This window comes from Gossypium hirsutum, chromosome A12 (assembly GCF_007990345.1).
Source record: "Gossypium hirsutum isolate 1008001.06 chromosome A12, Gossypium_hirsutum_v2.1, whole genome shotgun sequence".
NCBI lineage: Eukaryota > Viridiplantae > Streptophyta > Magnoliopsida > Malvales > Malvaceae > Gossypium > Gossypium hirsutum.
The window spans coordinates 96,856,243-96,872,969 of NC_053435.1; the positions used below are offsets into that span (position 1 = coordinate 96,856,243).

Consider the following 16,727-nt stretch of genomic DNA (forward strand, 5'->3'; position numbering starts at 1 on the left):
ATTAGGCCTATTTATAGTTGAGGTTCAGGGACCAACTTGCAAATGGCCTAAAAAATTAGGGACCAAAATTGTAATTATCTCATTCAACTTCAAACAACTTGCCTATCACTTTTTCTTTTGTTGCCAATTGCACCTCCTATTTTTGACTTTTCAACACCCCCTTAATTGACTTTTCAACATAGATTATGTAAGATAATTAGATGAAAGTTGTTAAAATTGAGGAGGTGGTGGATGTTAGAGTATTTTTAAAGATCAGTCATGAGATAATTGTATTTTGCATATGTATTTACCAAGTTTATTTATAAAAGGCATTATTATTGTTATTTTCAATTTATATTTTTGTGTTTAAATAAATTGTTAATCATAAAGTCCAAAGAATAATATGGTTATTCTTAAACATCCTTAGTCAAGTACCATTGTGGGTTTAGACTACAATACTACATTAAGACTAATATGCATTGACTGATGACAAAGCTTTGTCATAGATATAAGGATGTTGAGTCAATGCATAGGAACATGCTAAAGATAGATGTACTAGATTGACCCATCATGAGAATGCTTCTTGGATTATTATGTAATGATCACAACAATTCTCATAGTGATGATAGTGAATATAATCCTTAGATTTGAGGTCATCATAGTTCCAATATTAAATGCCACATGTTTTGACACAGTCAAACATTTTCCGTAAATGATTGTGTTATAAAGGTGGATGTTTGGTATGTCACAATTTATGTAGTGGAATGAGAGTGATCAAGATAGGATTTATTCCTCCTACATAGTGGGAGTGATATCATAGGCCTTTGGATCAAGTGAGACTAGAAATGTATGGTCGTGTACAAATGAGTTTGATATGGGATATCAGACTCATTTGTTTATGTTAGTCTACTTGGAATCAAGAAATAAGCAGATGAGACTATATAAGTGTAATTGTTCCATAACTTATGTTCAATCTAGATATCATGGATAAAGGGATACGCTACACATTGATATCATCAGAGTAATGAATATGTCAAATCATGACTTATTGTAATTTGGATAGCAATGATGCATTACTAGATGTCACTCATTGCTTTTAACATTAGAAGTGTTCTAATATTATTACCAATGTTACAAGAACCTATATGGCTACACCCATTAGGTGAGACGATTGGAATATTGTAAAAAGAATGAGCTAATATATTTAACTCAACCCACAAGTTAAAATAATAATAGAAAATGTCTATAATTAATTTAATTCGAAAAAAGTTATTTATTAATGTACATGCTTGATGTACAAATGCAGATGATCCACTTAAGTCAGTCTGCTGCATGCTACACATATTTAATTGGGAAAAATTAACTTGATTGGTTGATTAAATATTGTATTTAATAAAACAATTAAGTTGGTAGATTAAGGAACTTAAGTTAAAAATGTGGATATCAGTTGTTTGGAAATATAACATTTAACTTAATTTTCTCGGATTCACTTTGAAGTAATAGGGTTGGTTCTAAACTCTACGAGAGAGAATTTATTCTAACAAGATATTGGATCTGATGCCCTAAGTGTATTATATTCGTTTGTAAGGTTATAATTTTTTCGAATAAATTGGTTAATAAAATAATTCATGGATTACATTAGTATACTTTGTATAATGTTCTCATGTGGCTTTTGCATGTAAAACAAAATAGAAGAAAATATTGGCTCATTGGTTGTCTAATGTTTAAACTAATACTAAACAGTATTACATGGTAAGATTATAATATGGAAAGACAACTTATATTAGTAGATGAACCTAAACATGTCTTTATTCTAATCAGAAATGAGCAAACCGATTGAAAGACTAATATGTCGTCTATCAAGTTCAATTGGAGAGATGCCTTGTCTTAGGCATTGAAGCGGATAACTCCTAGAAAATAGAGACATATATGTGACTGAGTGGACTGACAATACATCGGATTGGACCTAAGAATAATAGATATTGAGTTCGTTTATGGATTTATTCACTTGTGATGTTCAAAGTGTGACATACCTTAATCCGGAGTGGATGACAGACTATGTATGTGTGAATCGTATACTTTGATGTGAGTAAAAGCCTGAGCTCAAATAGATAAAGAACTGAAAGATGGTGTGTTAGATATACTACTTCTATAGTATGTAGCGTCATTCACAATAGTGGAATTCATAATTCGAGATTTGGGTAAATGATATCCTCGTATTGGCATTACATGGTAGATGAAAAATAAACATGGTCATGGGTTGTTCATTGTTGTGATGAATGACTTAATTATTATTTAATAGTAATTGACTTTTCATGAAGGAAAATGTAATGGTTACCATGAGATAGAATAAGATCACGTTGGGAGATCAGATTTGTCCCAAAGAGATTAAGGATATCTTATGAAGGTAACACACTTATGACAAGGTCATTGGACAAGCACTGATGAGTTGCTTTCGTAATGGTATGCCATTAGGGAGAGCTCAGTTACGATACTATAGTGGAATAACTTCGTGATTAAATGAGTTTATAATTAATAGGTGAAAAGTTGGAATTTAATTATAAATCATTTGACCCCTAATTGCATATGTCCAATCAGTCCCTTTGCTAGCTTGCTGAAACTATAAATGAATTGCATGTTAAACCAAATGAACAGAAATATATAGAAATGGTAAAGTTAGAGAAATGACAAACATTCTTTAAATGAAAATGATCTGAAAATGAATTTATAATTTTTCAAATTATTATTTAATTAATTACATAATTGAAGTTCGAAAATAGAAATAAATTAATTGGTCATAGTGAATCCATTAAATGTAGAAATATTAAATATATTTTCTCATAGATTTTTTTACAGTAAAGTCGTCATGATTTTAACGAAATTAGAATTGGGTTAAGAAAATTATTTAATTAGGAAATTAATTAATTAATTTAAATTAATTTATGATGTTTATTTTGAAAATAGAAAAACAAGTGTTCGATTAGATTGAATTATAAAGTACTGGATTAAAAGTTTAAGAAATACTTATAATTAAACTTGATATAGAAGAAGCCCAAAAACCTCTCATGACGGTACATAGGATGACAAGCCCTGGTTTATTTAACTAAGGTTGCGCCCCTTAATCCTAGTTAGACTAGAATTTAGTTTTTCTACCGAAATAAAATTTTACAATTCAACAAGAGTTTTACTTTTTCTTCCTATAAATAGATGACACCAGAAGGGCTAAATACACAAGTAAGTTATACACAACTTTGAGATGTTTGTATTCTGCTTGAAAATAGTGAGAATTTACTTCTAAGGATAAAATCTAGTTTTCGAAATAACAGTTCTTCCCATTTCAATTAAAGAGAGATTTACTTTCCCACTAAAAGTAAAGAAAGTATTTATGGTTTTGTGTTTGATTCGAATTCAATTGAGTCTATATTTAAAGCAATTCCTAGTACGAGAATAGCGAAAGAAGGACGTTCGGTTGAAAGCCGAGAATGACAAAGATCCGTCTAGCCAAAAACACAAGTGCATTTTCGGTAAATGATTTATTGTTATAAATATCACATACCAGCTCGGTTTTCAAAATTTTAATTTTTCGCAATACAAGAAAACTGTTTTCGAATTGAATTTTTTCCAACACAAGAGACTTTGAATAAAACTCCACATATATCTCAATTTCTTTTATCGTGAATTTCACAAAATTCTAGCAGACTAAGGGGAATATCAAAAAACCAGAAACCTTTCTAAAAGTTAGGTTTTTTATCTTGACTGTTGATCACTTAAGTGGATTATGTGAAAGCCAAATTTTTTTATTGCGGTTGTGGTTTGTGAAACAATTTACTATGTAGAATCAAAACTATTCTACACATCCTCTGCGGAGGTATAATTTTGAACAGTTATTTTTCAATTTAGAAACCTGAACCATTCCTCGCACATGAATTCTTGGTTTGCGATCATCGGAGTAATTTTTACACTGCGCTACGAGCGTACCGATAATCTAACATTTGATTGATATATGTTGGTGAGAGCTCTTCCATATATATCTTTGAAGTATTGTATGGGCCTACTTTTTGTGATGTGGTGCTCTAGCAGTGTGAGGCTAGGACTATCTTTCTGCTTAAGCTGCAAGATTGAGTGTCACCAAATTTTACCTTTAAGCATAGGCATTGTGTGGTTTAATAAGGGTATAACAATTGTCTAGTAAATGAAAGGCATGTTAAAAAGTGACTTAGGTTCAATTGAATCCCTGGCAGGGCTTTCGAGAGTTTTGGTGAGACTTGAAGAGATTCTAAAATGTCATGATTTTTGTCCTGATTTTTGTAACATTGTATTAATTGCTTTTGAACATGTGTTTGCCTTTGATTGGGGTTTTTCAAGATATGTTAGTTTCTTTGTTATTGACGTTTCTTTTAAAGTGTCACTTTAGTTTCCTTCCTGAATACTTATAAATAGGGCTCATTCATGAATTTAATGTTGGAAATATTATATATGAAAATAGTTTTGTTACACTGAGGAGATTTAATTTTTTTTAAAACTGAACCCTTATTGTTTTATCTATGGTAATAAATTTTACCAAATTTAATACCTATGTTTTGGATTAGTGAGATATGTCGATTCCTAATTTTCTACCAAATGATATTTTCTACTATCCTCGAAGCGTCGATTGCTAAGGGAGTGGGCTCTTATTCCAAGTTGAACATAGAATGAAAAGTCTAACTTTCCAATAGGAAAAACTCGCTTTCTTTATTTAACCAAAACTGAAAAAACACAAACTCAAGTACTCATGAATTTAGAATTTATTTTGTAGTAAATAAACTTTTCTAAAATTTGACAAAGTATCCACATATGTCAAAGTTTTGTACTTGGCTATCCCATAGCCCCTATTTATAAGAAAAAAAATCACAATAGTTTTACTTAAATAAGAAGGGAAAGAAAAAAATAACATTTAATAGCAAAATTTAAAGTCCCACTAAGACTCGTTATAGTGGGTGGCACATACACTAGGTTTCTTCCATAGCCCACCTCTAGTAAGAATAGGCTTATTAGACCTTTTTCATATATTGAGTATAATTATGTATGCAATTTAGTTTCTAATTAAAACAAGCTCATATAATTATTCAACCAAATAACTAGTTTTTTGTTTCCTAAATAATATTTTATTCAATTAAATTATTTTCTCAACCCAATTTTAATTCCGTTAAAACCATGTCGACTTTATCATATAAAAATCTATGAGTAGATAAATTTGTCCTACTCAGTATAATCGTGATGATTGATTAATTTAATTTTTACTTTGAACTTCAATTATTTATTTACAATAAATTAAATAATAATTCAAAGAATTTAAATTAATTTCCAAGTTAGCTCATGTTACTTTTGAGAAAATCATTTACTACGGATGATAATTCATGTAATCTATTTCTCTTGGGTTGTTTTCATTCATTCAACATATCAATTTTTGTGCAATCTATATAGGGTTCTGTTGAGCTAGTGGAGGGATCAATTAGACATATATAATTAGGGAAATTAAGTTCTGAATCTTCGTCTATTAATTACAATATTATTTTGTCATGAAGTCAATCCACTAAAAGTACCATAAGTGAACTCTCCATTATACATCATTACGGAAGAAACTTAGATTTATGCTTTGCCCAATGACAGTGTCATCAATGTGTTACCCTTATAGGATATTCTTAATGTCTTTGGATTAAATTCGTTTACCTAATATGATCCTATTTTATCTCATGGTTACTATTGCAACTTCCACAATAAAATAGATTATTACTAATAAATAGTAAAAGCAATTGTTTGTCCTTGATGAATGATTTATGGTCATGTTTCTTTTTCATAATCTTAGCAATGCTAGTGAAAGAATACTCTTTATTTGTGGATAAACTTTTAGCTCTGATACCAATTGAGTACAAGCTTTCAATATATCAAAGCGTATAAATTACATGCACATAATTAGTCACTTACTCAATATTGAGGTAAGTCATACTACGAATGTCACAAGTGACTAGATCCATAACTTATGTTATGTCCGATATATTGTTAATCCAAATGATATATCTCTATCTTTCTGGGAGTCACTTGTTCCGATATCCAAGACAATATATCTCTTTAATTGGACTTGATAGACAATATAATAGTACATTGAATCAATTGCTCAATTTTGTTTGCTTAAACTATGGACCTTTTAAATTACCTACCAATGTAAGTAGTCTTCCTACATCATAATCTGACCTTATGATCCAACTTAATTTTAGTTAATTTTTAGATAATTAATGAGTCAATGTTTGCTTTATTCACTTTATTTTTCGTGCAAAAACCAATAGGGACTGTTTATACAAAAGAAAATAATTTAATTATTGAATTCTATTAACCAATTTATTTGAAAAATTATAAGCATAAATGACAAAAATAACTACACTAAGAGTACAAAATCCTAACATTTAGGATCATATCTTCTTCTTTTTCTTTCAATCCTATTTCGTTATTTTTTTTTTTGTTGTTGTGAAATCACTTCTTATCTTTTGTCTTTTTACTTTTGACTTCTTGTCTTTAAAAATAGATGTCGATCCTTTAATATTTCACACTAATAATGCTCCAATGAAAGGTGAGGAACAATATGCATCACCATTATGACAAAAATGGCTGACATGATGCTATTGTGATATGTTAAACGTCTTCACTATAAATACTGATTTTTAGTTCTGTTAGGACTCCACTGGATTTTGTGAAGTCACCACCAATGAGAGAGGTTTCCATCTCCTTTTCCATTTATTTGAAGCGGGCTTTCACTTGCCCATTCATCTTTGGTTTGTAAAGATGTTACGGTTGTATAATGTTGCCCCTGTACATATATCTGAGACTTCTTGGCGCTTATTGGTACTGTATTTTTTATATTGTAAGAAGTGTTAAGAAGAACCTTATTCAATTAGTTTTAGGAACCTGTTTGCTACTACTTTTGAGGATTCTCTTGGCATAGGTCATTTGAGACATAGGATAGTCTTAATCTTGAGGTGAATAAACTCCCTAAAAGAATTTCTTTTTATCATCATAAGTACATTTTGATAAAGAGTAAGTTGAAAGATTTCTTCTTTCCCCTTTAAGTGGACCCTTCCTTCATATGCAAGACTTTTGGCTCCTTCATTCAATGAACTCGCTGCCTAAAGACAGAGCCTTTAAAGTTCAGCTAGGTATGGTCTCTAAGTAACTTTTGGAGGTTTTGTTTTAATAACCGTAGCCCCAACGGTGTGACCCAAAAAGAAGTGAGTAGGCTTTTCTATATGCCAAATATTAGCACTTGGCACAAGTCACATAATGTGTGGTCGCGACAAAGTAAGGTTTTTTTAATGAAGCTTATGCTTGGAGAGAAGAAACATATTGATTTCGTTCTTTAGCATGTGTGTGAGCACTTGAACACTGAGCTCTTTGGTATGTTGCTTAGAGTAAGGGAGGGGTATGTCGCCAAAAGCCTTGCATAAACTCAAAAGTACATTTAAGCCTAAATTTTGTTTTTAGATTTTAGTTTTTTTTTTCTTTCCATTGTTGCAGCATCTTCTTTCTTATTTTGCAAAGAGCGTGGCTTTTGTCAATACTTCTCGTGCCTTAGTCCTAGCGAAGCCTTCTCCTAAAGTTACTGTTGTCATGGGAGAAGCTCAAGCTAATGTCATACATTTGCCTTTTAAGAGAAAGAAGTGGAAACTTCGAGCCACCCTTTGGCGATAGAGATGTTATCTTCAAGTTTGTCCTAAAAACTTATTCATTTATTGATGGAGAATGAACTACTAGAGTAGGCTAATTGGAGCTCTTTGAGGACTTAGAGAAGTAGAAAAAGAGAGATTTTGTTTCGGGGAAGTAGAAAATGTTTGTGATAAATTCAAAATGTCTATCAAACATTGTACTAATTATTCCTTATGTTATAACAAGCCATTTTAACACTTACATAATGAATAAGTTTTTCCTTATGTTATTATACAACTAAATTTTAACACATTTGTCTATTCATACTCATGTTATTTTTTTTAAGTTTATCAAATTTAATACAATCGTCTAAATGTAAAGATATTAAGTATAAAGGTATTAATGAACTGAGTTAAGTCGGGTTCAAAATAGACTTAAACATAATATTAACACACTTTATACTTATCAAACTTGGTCTGACTTGAAATATGAGTTTAAAAATTTATCTAAATCCATTCATATTTGTAAATAATTATCCAAGTTTATTTTAAAATTTGTCATTGTTTTTTAAATTTTTGAAAAGAAGACATATTATTTTTAATTTAATATTTAATAATTTTATATAATTTTTAATTTATTAAAATTATACAGATAAACAACTTAACTTTTTTTTTTTAATATACTTGCATTAGACTATTATATATTACTATAAAAAAAGATACAATAAAACATATTACATACTTAAAAAATAGATTGAAGAGACTTAAATGTTGACTCATTTTTCAAACTTGCCCAGCCCACGCTCATTTTCTGAAAACCATTCAAACGGACGTAGGTACAATGATCTACCTTAGCTCCTCCAAACTTCATTCCAATTTGAGGCTGGAAAGTTAGTAAGGAAAGAACAAAACAGGGAATTTGAAGGAGGAAACTCTAAATAACTTTGTCAGAGGATGGCTCGGTTACAATAATAAGAAAAAAAAGAAGAAAAGACGAAAGATGGTTCCATTAGGATGATGAAGATGATGATGATAATAATAATAATAATAGTAAGGATACTAAAACCAATCACACTACAGGGCTAGACCATCCCATCTAAAACCATTTTTTTTCTCTCAGTTACAAATATTTGTTAAGGGTTATTGTACATCAAGTGGATAAAGCTAAAATCTCCTGAACCCCCATCGCCCACACTGCCGTAGGTTTTTTCTTCTTCAATGTAGACAAATGCTAAAATATGACTACCTAATCTACACATCTCTTTCTCATTCACTCACTCACTCTCAGCGTGTTGCTTCCCTGCTGCAAGCCCTCAAGGGATATGCATCCAGGTGGAGTGAAGAAGCCTCAGAGGAACGCCCCAACATAATTTCCTCGATAGGCTTTTCGCAAAATTTATAAATTTTACTATCATACAATTCGCTTCCCCAGGAGAAAATTACAACATTTGCTCCCCACCACACCACCTCTAGAAATCATTTCTATCCTCATCTTTCATTATTGTATTTGGACCATCGTCGCAACCAGAACCTGGAGCAAGCTCATTTAGGTCAAGGAAGCGTCGTTTTTGTGCACCGTCTGCTTCATCTTGCCCACTGCCACTAGATTGCTCTGGTGCCTGGCTTTGCTCTTTCTCTACTGGATCAGAGTTACCTTCCATAGGTGGATTAACTTCCATTTCCTGCTCATCATCACTGCCATTGGAATCTTGACTTCCTTCTGAGAACTCCTCCTTCTCACTTGCATCCGAGTGTTCATCCGATGGATTCGACTTTTCAGGTTTCGACTCTGTTTCAGATTCCGACAGCTCATACTGTCTATAATTAATACGATTTCTGGTGGCTCTTTTACTACGCCTTAGACCTGATTGAAGCTCATCCACTGACCTTAGCTTAGTTTCCCTCCGAGTACGGCCTGGCAACTTCTTGACTTTTGGGGCCTCATCACTGTCCTCACTGATACTTAATGAATCCTCTTCTTCCTCCTCCTCATCTTCAGCATTTTCTTCGTCCCAACGGTATTCCTCATCTCCTTCTGAGCTGCTGGATTGCCTTCTCTGTTTTCTTTTTCTTAGGTATTCCTCATCATATACTGCTTCTCCAACTATATCATCATCACTGTCAAAGTCAGCCTCGTTATCCGAAACAGCTTCAACGAATTCCTTCGCTGAATATCGTTGAGGTCTCTGCCTCCGTCGATTGCTACAAAGGATCATACAAAAATTAGATGAAACTTTACAGCAACAATAGGAGACATTCAAGAATAAAGTATCATACCTACGATCCAATTCCCCAGATTTATTGTCATCAAAATCATCATCTTCGGGAGATTTGGGGGAGGGTAGATTGTAACTGTCCTGTTCAGAGCCATGTGAAGGACCGGTCAATTTTCCATTCGCAGAAGGTTCAGATTTGGCAACATCTCTTCCATTGAGAGGATCCGGTGATGGTGCTTTCCGCCTGACACATGGTCAACAGTGAGAAACCACATTTAAGGCAGAAGAAACAAGTCCAGATCATTGCAAGGAAATCATATCAATGTATTCAGGAATATGTCTATGTTATATATTACATACTTGGTAATCTTAATAGCCTCATTTATTGACCGATCATAATCATCTGCAAGATTATAACAAAATATGTCAGCTTAGATAAAAGCATTTATCAAAATCTGAACGCACAATTATAAGAAATTATATCAATTCAGATAAAAGCATTTACCCAGAATCTGAACACTAACAAGCCCAGATAAGTCAGTTTAATACTGTCAGTATTTATGGCTAGGAACAAAAAAAAACCACCAGAAAACTTGAATCTCTGGTTACTAAATGACAAAAATCCAGTTAAAAATTGAAAGGCATGTTGGACTTTAAAGTTCCGTACCAAATGTGTAAGTCACAGGTTTTCTGTCACGAAGGGAGCGTCCTGGACCAAGCCCATCAACAGCCAAGAAGTTGTCAAGAAGAAGAGCTTGTCTATGTTGTTTTTTCAGTAACCTCTCCTTCCTCTGGGCAAAAGGAAGAATTGGATTAAGAAACAATTTTTACCTCAAGAGAAGGATAACAGTTTTGTGATGCTGCTCAAATGATAATAAGCAACTTTTTATGTACCTTGTGTTCCTTTTCAATCTCAGGAAGCTTGTCGTTCTTTAATTTCTTCCCTAGTGAAGCTTCTGCTCTATTTTTACTGGCAAAAAGTTTCTCCTGCGGAAGCACATGAAACAGATAATATCAATAAAAGGATCAAATAAACGCTATATAAGCTTTGCATTTCTAGCAAATAAAAACAGATGACTGACACAAAACTCAGTCTGTTCTTCAACAGTAGAACTGGACAGAACATCTTTGTCATCCAAACTTCTGTATGACTAAATTTAATTGTATGACCATGTCATAATAGATAAGATTACTTCCAACAATTTAACATTATTACTTAGAGGTCTTGAGAAAGATATAGGCAACGCAAGTGATTCAGAAAAAGAAAGTTTTCGTCTCAATCAGAATTGTCTCTGTTATGATCCCCATGCCACTCCACAAAGAAAAGCAAAGGTAAAGCTCTGGGAACTTTGGTGCCAATGACATGCATGGATCAAAGCTGATAATGGCATCTATAATTATAGAACATATACCCCAACAATAACCTAGCCTAGTACAGAAATTATGAACGAAAACTCCTCAGAAATTTTGTACAAGTAGGCAAGGACCACAAGGTAGTTATGTAAACATCAATTTGAATTTATTGTAGAGCAGAATACTATTATCATTATGCTTGTTATGGCCTTAAAATAAAGCAACAAGAGATGATTGGATAACAAGGAGTCACGGAAAACATGCCTGAAAACAGCATTCAGTAAAATGAATGTGGGCTGCTTCCTACCTTATATCTAACTTCGGAAGTAAGCAGAACCACAGAGTACTCTTATGAAGCCCATAATATCAACTGAACACCCAGTGCCCTACTCTATATTGTTAATGCCATAGTTTAAACCATTATCCTTCTCTAATGACTATTTCTTAGCTCCAGTGGATCTCCAAATACTTCAAAGTTAGTAGAATAAAACTTCAATAACATAGCTATTTACTTCAAAATTCTTTGTCAATGTCAGCGGAAATTTCCTTATCCATTTCTTCCACAAATTTCCATTGCAAAGTTAGTCCCAAAAATCAGTACCCCAGAGACCCAACTCAAGGAAGTTGCTGTTGTATTGAAAAGCTTGAGTTTTGCTAGATTATAGAGTTAGCATGCACCATTGCGTAGGGTGATATTTTGACCGTTCCTACCTTAAATGAACAACTTACATGGAGATTGCCACTGTATTGAAAAGTTTGGATTTTGCTAGATGATAGGGTTAGCATGCATTGTTATAGAGGGTGATGATCTGGTTGCATCTACCTTAAATGAGCAACTTTAGGGTTTTTCACAGAGGGCACCTGCCTACTATGAAGGTTTTGTTTGCTACAAAGACATGTACCATCCTCAGCATGGATTTTTGAGCCGTGTGGAGGGAAAGAGAGAGAGAGAGAGAGCAACAATATGGTCTAACATCAATGCTTAAGCCAAGTTCCCCTTGAGAATAGACATTCCGGTGCATGAATCTATATGGCCATTTTTTCTATCTGAAAACCCCATCAGAATGTTCATCATACTGGTAACTTTCAAGAAGCATCAGATATAATGAACCATGCAAACTCAATAAAGACTGCTCAAAAGAAAGCTCTATAAGTTTCAATGTAGTGATGCATTATGAACAGCATAATAAACCCACAAACACATAAAAGGACTTATATAAAATACACACACAACTTACAGAAACATCTTGAAATTCTTCGAAATTTGTTGCAACTGTTTCCCACAGATATGTTGCACTATTAGGAACATGGGAACCTTTCATCTTTGCTTTCTTCAACTCAACTTTCCTTATTTCACGGTATAAGCGATGACCAACAACAGCATCATCTTCATACCTGTGCAAACAACAGAAAAAAAAATTGCTTAAACAGCAATGCCAGCAGAGAAATGTTCACAACAAAAAACTACCATAAGTAATCTACAAGTGCAACACTCAAACCAAACAAGCTACAAAGAGGTAACAGATAGAAGCTTTTTGATAAGCCCAAGACATTACCAGTAATTAATTCCCTGAGAATCGCCTCCGATACGTTCTTTACGAAAGGCTGAAAGTTGAACACCATGTTTAAGTGAGTTGTCAATGTAGCTTCGAATGTCGTCTTGCTGCAAAAGGACAACAGATATTTCATCTCTCAGTAAGCTCCAAAGATATGATCACACAGAATTGGAAAAGAAAGCAATCCCTCCAAGTAATGAACCATTCAGAAAAGGCTGTACAACTTAATTATAAGAAGCAATTTAAATAACAGAGAAGATCAAATCAGACATTTGGATCTAAAAGTCATTGTCAAGGAGTTACTACTTAGGTTGATATCAAAATTCCTTCAACAAAATGAGGAACTAAAAGAGAAGGAAGCCTTCAACTTCATGATAACAACTCTAGACAAATACAGCAAAAGCCATACAGACCAGTATGTTACCGCATCAATATTCGTTAAAATCCAACTGTGCCACAGGTGGTGTCCAACCATCCAAACCTGGGCTAAGGAATTCAGCCACTTGGGACTTATTTGTGATAATAGCGAATTTAGATTTTTGTGTCCCCAACATTACATGTATAGACTTGATGCTGCCCTCAAACTTATAATATAATACTAATAGAAATCAAAGTCCTAATCAAGATAAGAGAAGCATCAAGCATTTACAAATGGGATTAAAAAGACAATTTATTGATGATCATCATACCTCAACACGAATGTCACACAGTGCTTTCAGGATCACAACACGAACTCCAGGATCAAGCGACTTGTATAATTCAATCTCCGCCCTATAACAAATTAGCATTCATTAGATACACTAACAGCATTATATGTTAAAGAATATTCCAAAAGTACATGGCAACTCACCCATGTGAAGCAACAATGGGAAGATCCCCATCAGCAACCTGCAAACATCCAAAACAATGTGTATATATATATGTAAGCATGCATGCCACATATTATTAAACAAGAATAAAGGACTAGAGATGACAAGTTACCCAATGCCACCAGTCTCTTAATTTTCTGCAAAGAACAGTAACCCAGGTATCACGTGTAAGGGGCATCCGAGTAATTGGAGGGATTGCCTGAAATGGAGAAAGTATATTGATAACTCATTGCAGTTCCAGATAAAAATATTCTTAATGTATTTGTTTTCAGGCAAGCCATTTAAGTTAACAAATCCAGTAGAAATAGTCTTACCCACATTAATTACATACTACTTGGCCAACAAGTACATTGGTAATTATAAGTACCAACCTAGAACTCCTTTCTCTAATCACAGACAAATGTAAAGAGACACAATGCTTTGGGGTTCAGAGTCACTCATTGGGCAAAGTATCTCCTTTTAACAACTCAACTGCACAAACTACAAACAAATTTCTGATGCACAGTTTGCCCCAAAAACTGTCTTATACAGATGGAAGACACAATGGCTACAGGCAACCAAAACAAGGCAGCTGGAAGTCAGGAACTACAAAATATGTTTGGATCCATACAATCAGACTACATGTTATGAGAATCCAATAATTCATACAACTTACCACAACTTATAAACAATTTCCATGCAACTCAAAGATGAACACAATTTAGGATTTAGAATCATATCACTGGCAATTTTAATTCAGTTACATCAGTAGTTCCCATCAAGCACCTACTTCATGTCACTTAAGGCTTTTAATTTTCATACATGAGGCCACCTGCATTCCTTTCCAGAAAAGTCTTCAGTTAATCAGTGTTTAGCTATGGCTAACCTTTGAAGAACATAAAACTCAGTGAAGCTCCTTCCCACCCACTTACTGACTCCAGGTATCATCATTCAATGCAATGACACATTTCACCATGTTTCCTTCCATTAGAGTGTCACCCCATTCATAAGCTTCCTAAGTGTCATCAAGCCATAAATCCACAAAAAAGACAATGCTGAATAGAACCATTGGTAATATGACGACACTTCTCTTTCTTGATGTTTCACCATACTTCATCCAACTTTCTCATGTCAAAAAACCCAATCCAGATAAGTTGGCTTAACGAATCTTTCTTCATACCCTAGGTCTTTGTAAGCCAAGACATATACTACTCTAAGCAAATAACATACTCCGGGATCTAGAAAAAGACAGAGTTCATGTTCTGGGATTTCAACCAATAACACATAGAGTTCATCCTTGTTTGACGAAAAATCAAATGTTATTATGTGAGAACCTATATCCTGAATTATGAATATTCCAAAGAAGACAACTTATCCATATAACTGCGTCCATGTTCTTTTTAACTTCATTGATCTGATATAACACGTCAGAAACTGAGAAGAGGAAGATCAGCCTAAAGAAGAAAAATGTATATTCATGTTTTATTCAACCATTTCCTGGGGCTCAACACCACCTATGGCACTCAAAGAGAGCCCAACCCTAGCACTTGAATATAAAAGTAAAACAGATCCTTGAGTATAAAGTAAAATAGGTCCTATAACTGCATCCCATGAAAAGACTTGCATGCCAATAGCTTCATCAATAAATAAAGTTCTTAGCTGAAGAAAGCCATATTTCAAGAAGTAGATTCCATAGCTATCCACCTATTACTCTACCATGTTCAGAAACACATAACTATCCACCTATTACTCTACCATGTTCAGAAACACTTAGCACTAATCTATACACTTAAATGGCACTCAAACTATTAAAGAATCACCTAAGAGAAAAGTCAGACTCTAGTCTCTACAAAGACCGAATTGGCTCAATAAGAACTAAAGTAATACCAACAAGCATGAGAGAGAAAAACCTCTATGGAAAAGGGTACGTTTTAAAGCACCCAACAATAAAATCATACTTTTGAATAGATGAAGAGAAAAAGAAGAAACCTTCAACAAAGGAATATGAATATCTGCCAAAGTATCATTAGGAGTAATCAACGCTGTCTCAAACTCCTCCGCTGAGAACTCCACAGCTATATTCAAAAGCGGCCTGAAAACCTATTACGCTCAAAGCCCGTAAGCTCCCAACAAAAAGCAAAGCCACATAATGAATGAATAGAAACAGAACAGAACAAAACAAGACAACAAATTGGAAACTTACATGCAAGAAATTAAGTACGGAAGCTAACTCCCACATAGACCGAATGGTCCACCTAGGCAACTGCGAAGGCTCGGGTGGCGCCACTAACGGAGTAACGATCTTGCTATTACCGCCACATTGCTGCTGCGGCGACGAAGAACCATCACTGTCGTCCTTGGGTTGCTTGGGCTGGTGGTGGTTGTGCTGCTGATCCTTCTTGGCCTGTTTCTGCCGCCGCTCGATGGCGGCTTGCTGTTGCTGGGCGTAGAGCCTCTGGGAAGCTCGGATTGTACAAGCGCGGGAGGGACGATTGCTCCTGGTCAAGGGTGGGATCGGAGTTGCGTCGGGGGTTTGGGTAGGAGTGTCGTTTTGGGGAGGAAGGGTATCGTTTTGAGGTGGGTCGGAAGGGATCGGAAGGGAAGGGGAAGAATCGAGGGACATGGTGGGGAAGGGTGAGATCGGAACGAGGGTTTTAGGGTAGTTACGGTGGGATTAAGTGTAGGAGATTTCCATTTTGAAGAAAGCGAGAAAAGGGGAAATTAGTTTATTGTTGTTTATTTAATATAAAAAAAGAAAAGAAAAAGAGTGAAAAAAGAAAAGAAAAAGAATTAGGGTGATTTTATTGAGAGGAGGCTTGCTTGGGTTAAGAGGAGTGAAGAAGAAAGGAGAACCCTAGATCCCAACCATCCTTCCATTCACTTGTATTTTCCTTTTTTTTTTTTTAAATTAAATAAATAAGGGGAGTTTCTGTTTGGTTGGAAGGAGAAACGGAAGCGGACGGAGAAATAGAAAGAGAAGATGGAGAAATTTGGGGATGAACAAAAACCTGGGTCTTTGCTTGGATCTTCTGTTTCGGGTTTATTAACCTTACAGAAATTTGTATTTACATTATTTACGCACCCACCTGAAGTTAAAACAAA

At 34.2% G+C, this 16,727-nt stretch overlaps 1 protein-coding gene across 2 annotated transcripts; it reads right to left on the reverse strand.

Annotated features, from left to right (window-relative positions):
• Positions 1-8,636: 8,636 nt before the first annotated feature.
• On the reverse strand, positions 8,637-16,708 carry LOC107938244 (DDT domain-containing protein DDR4). 2 transcript variants are annotated; one of them, XM_016871340.2, is made up of 12 exons: positions 15,829-16,708; positions 15,615-15,725; positions 13,759-13,845; positions 13,628-13,665; positions 13,467-13,548; positions 12,778-12,884; positions 12,460-12,616; positions 10,763-10,855; positions 10,536-10,659; positions 10,229-10,271; positions 9,930-10,112; positions 8,637-9,854 (listed from the first exon to the last, which is right to left on the reverse strand). In XM_016871340.2, the coding sequence occupies exons 1-12, from the start codon at positions 16,246-16,248 to the stop codon at positions 9,122-9,124; spliced, it is 2,178 nt and encodes a 725-aa protein (XP_016726829.2). In that variant the 5' UTR covers positions 16,249-16,708; the 3' UTR covers positions 8,637-9,121. The 2 variants fall into 2 exon arrangements, with proteins under 2 accessions (XP_016726829.2, XP_016726830.1); XM_016871341.2 differs by having other exon boundaries at positions 15,615-15,748; positions 15,829-15,954.
• Positions 16,709-16,727: the final 19 nt, after the last annotated feature.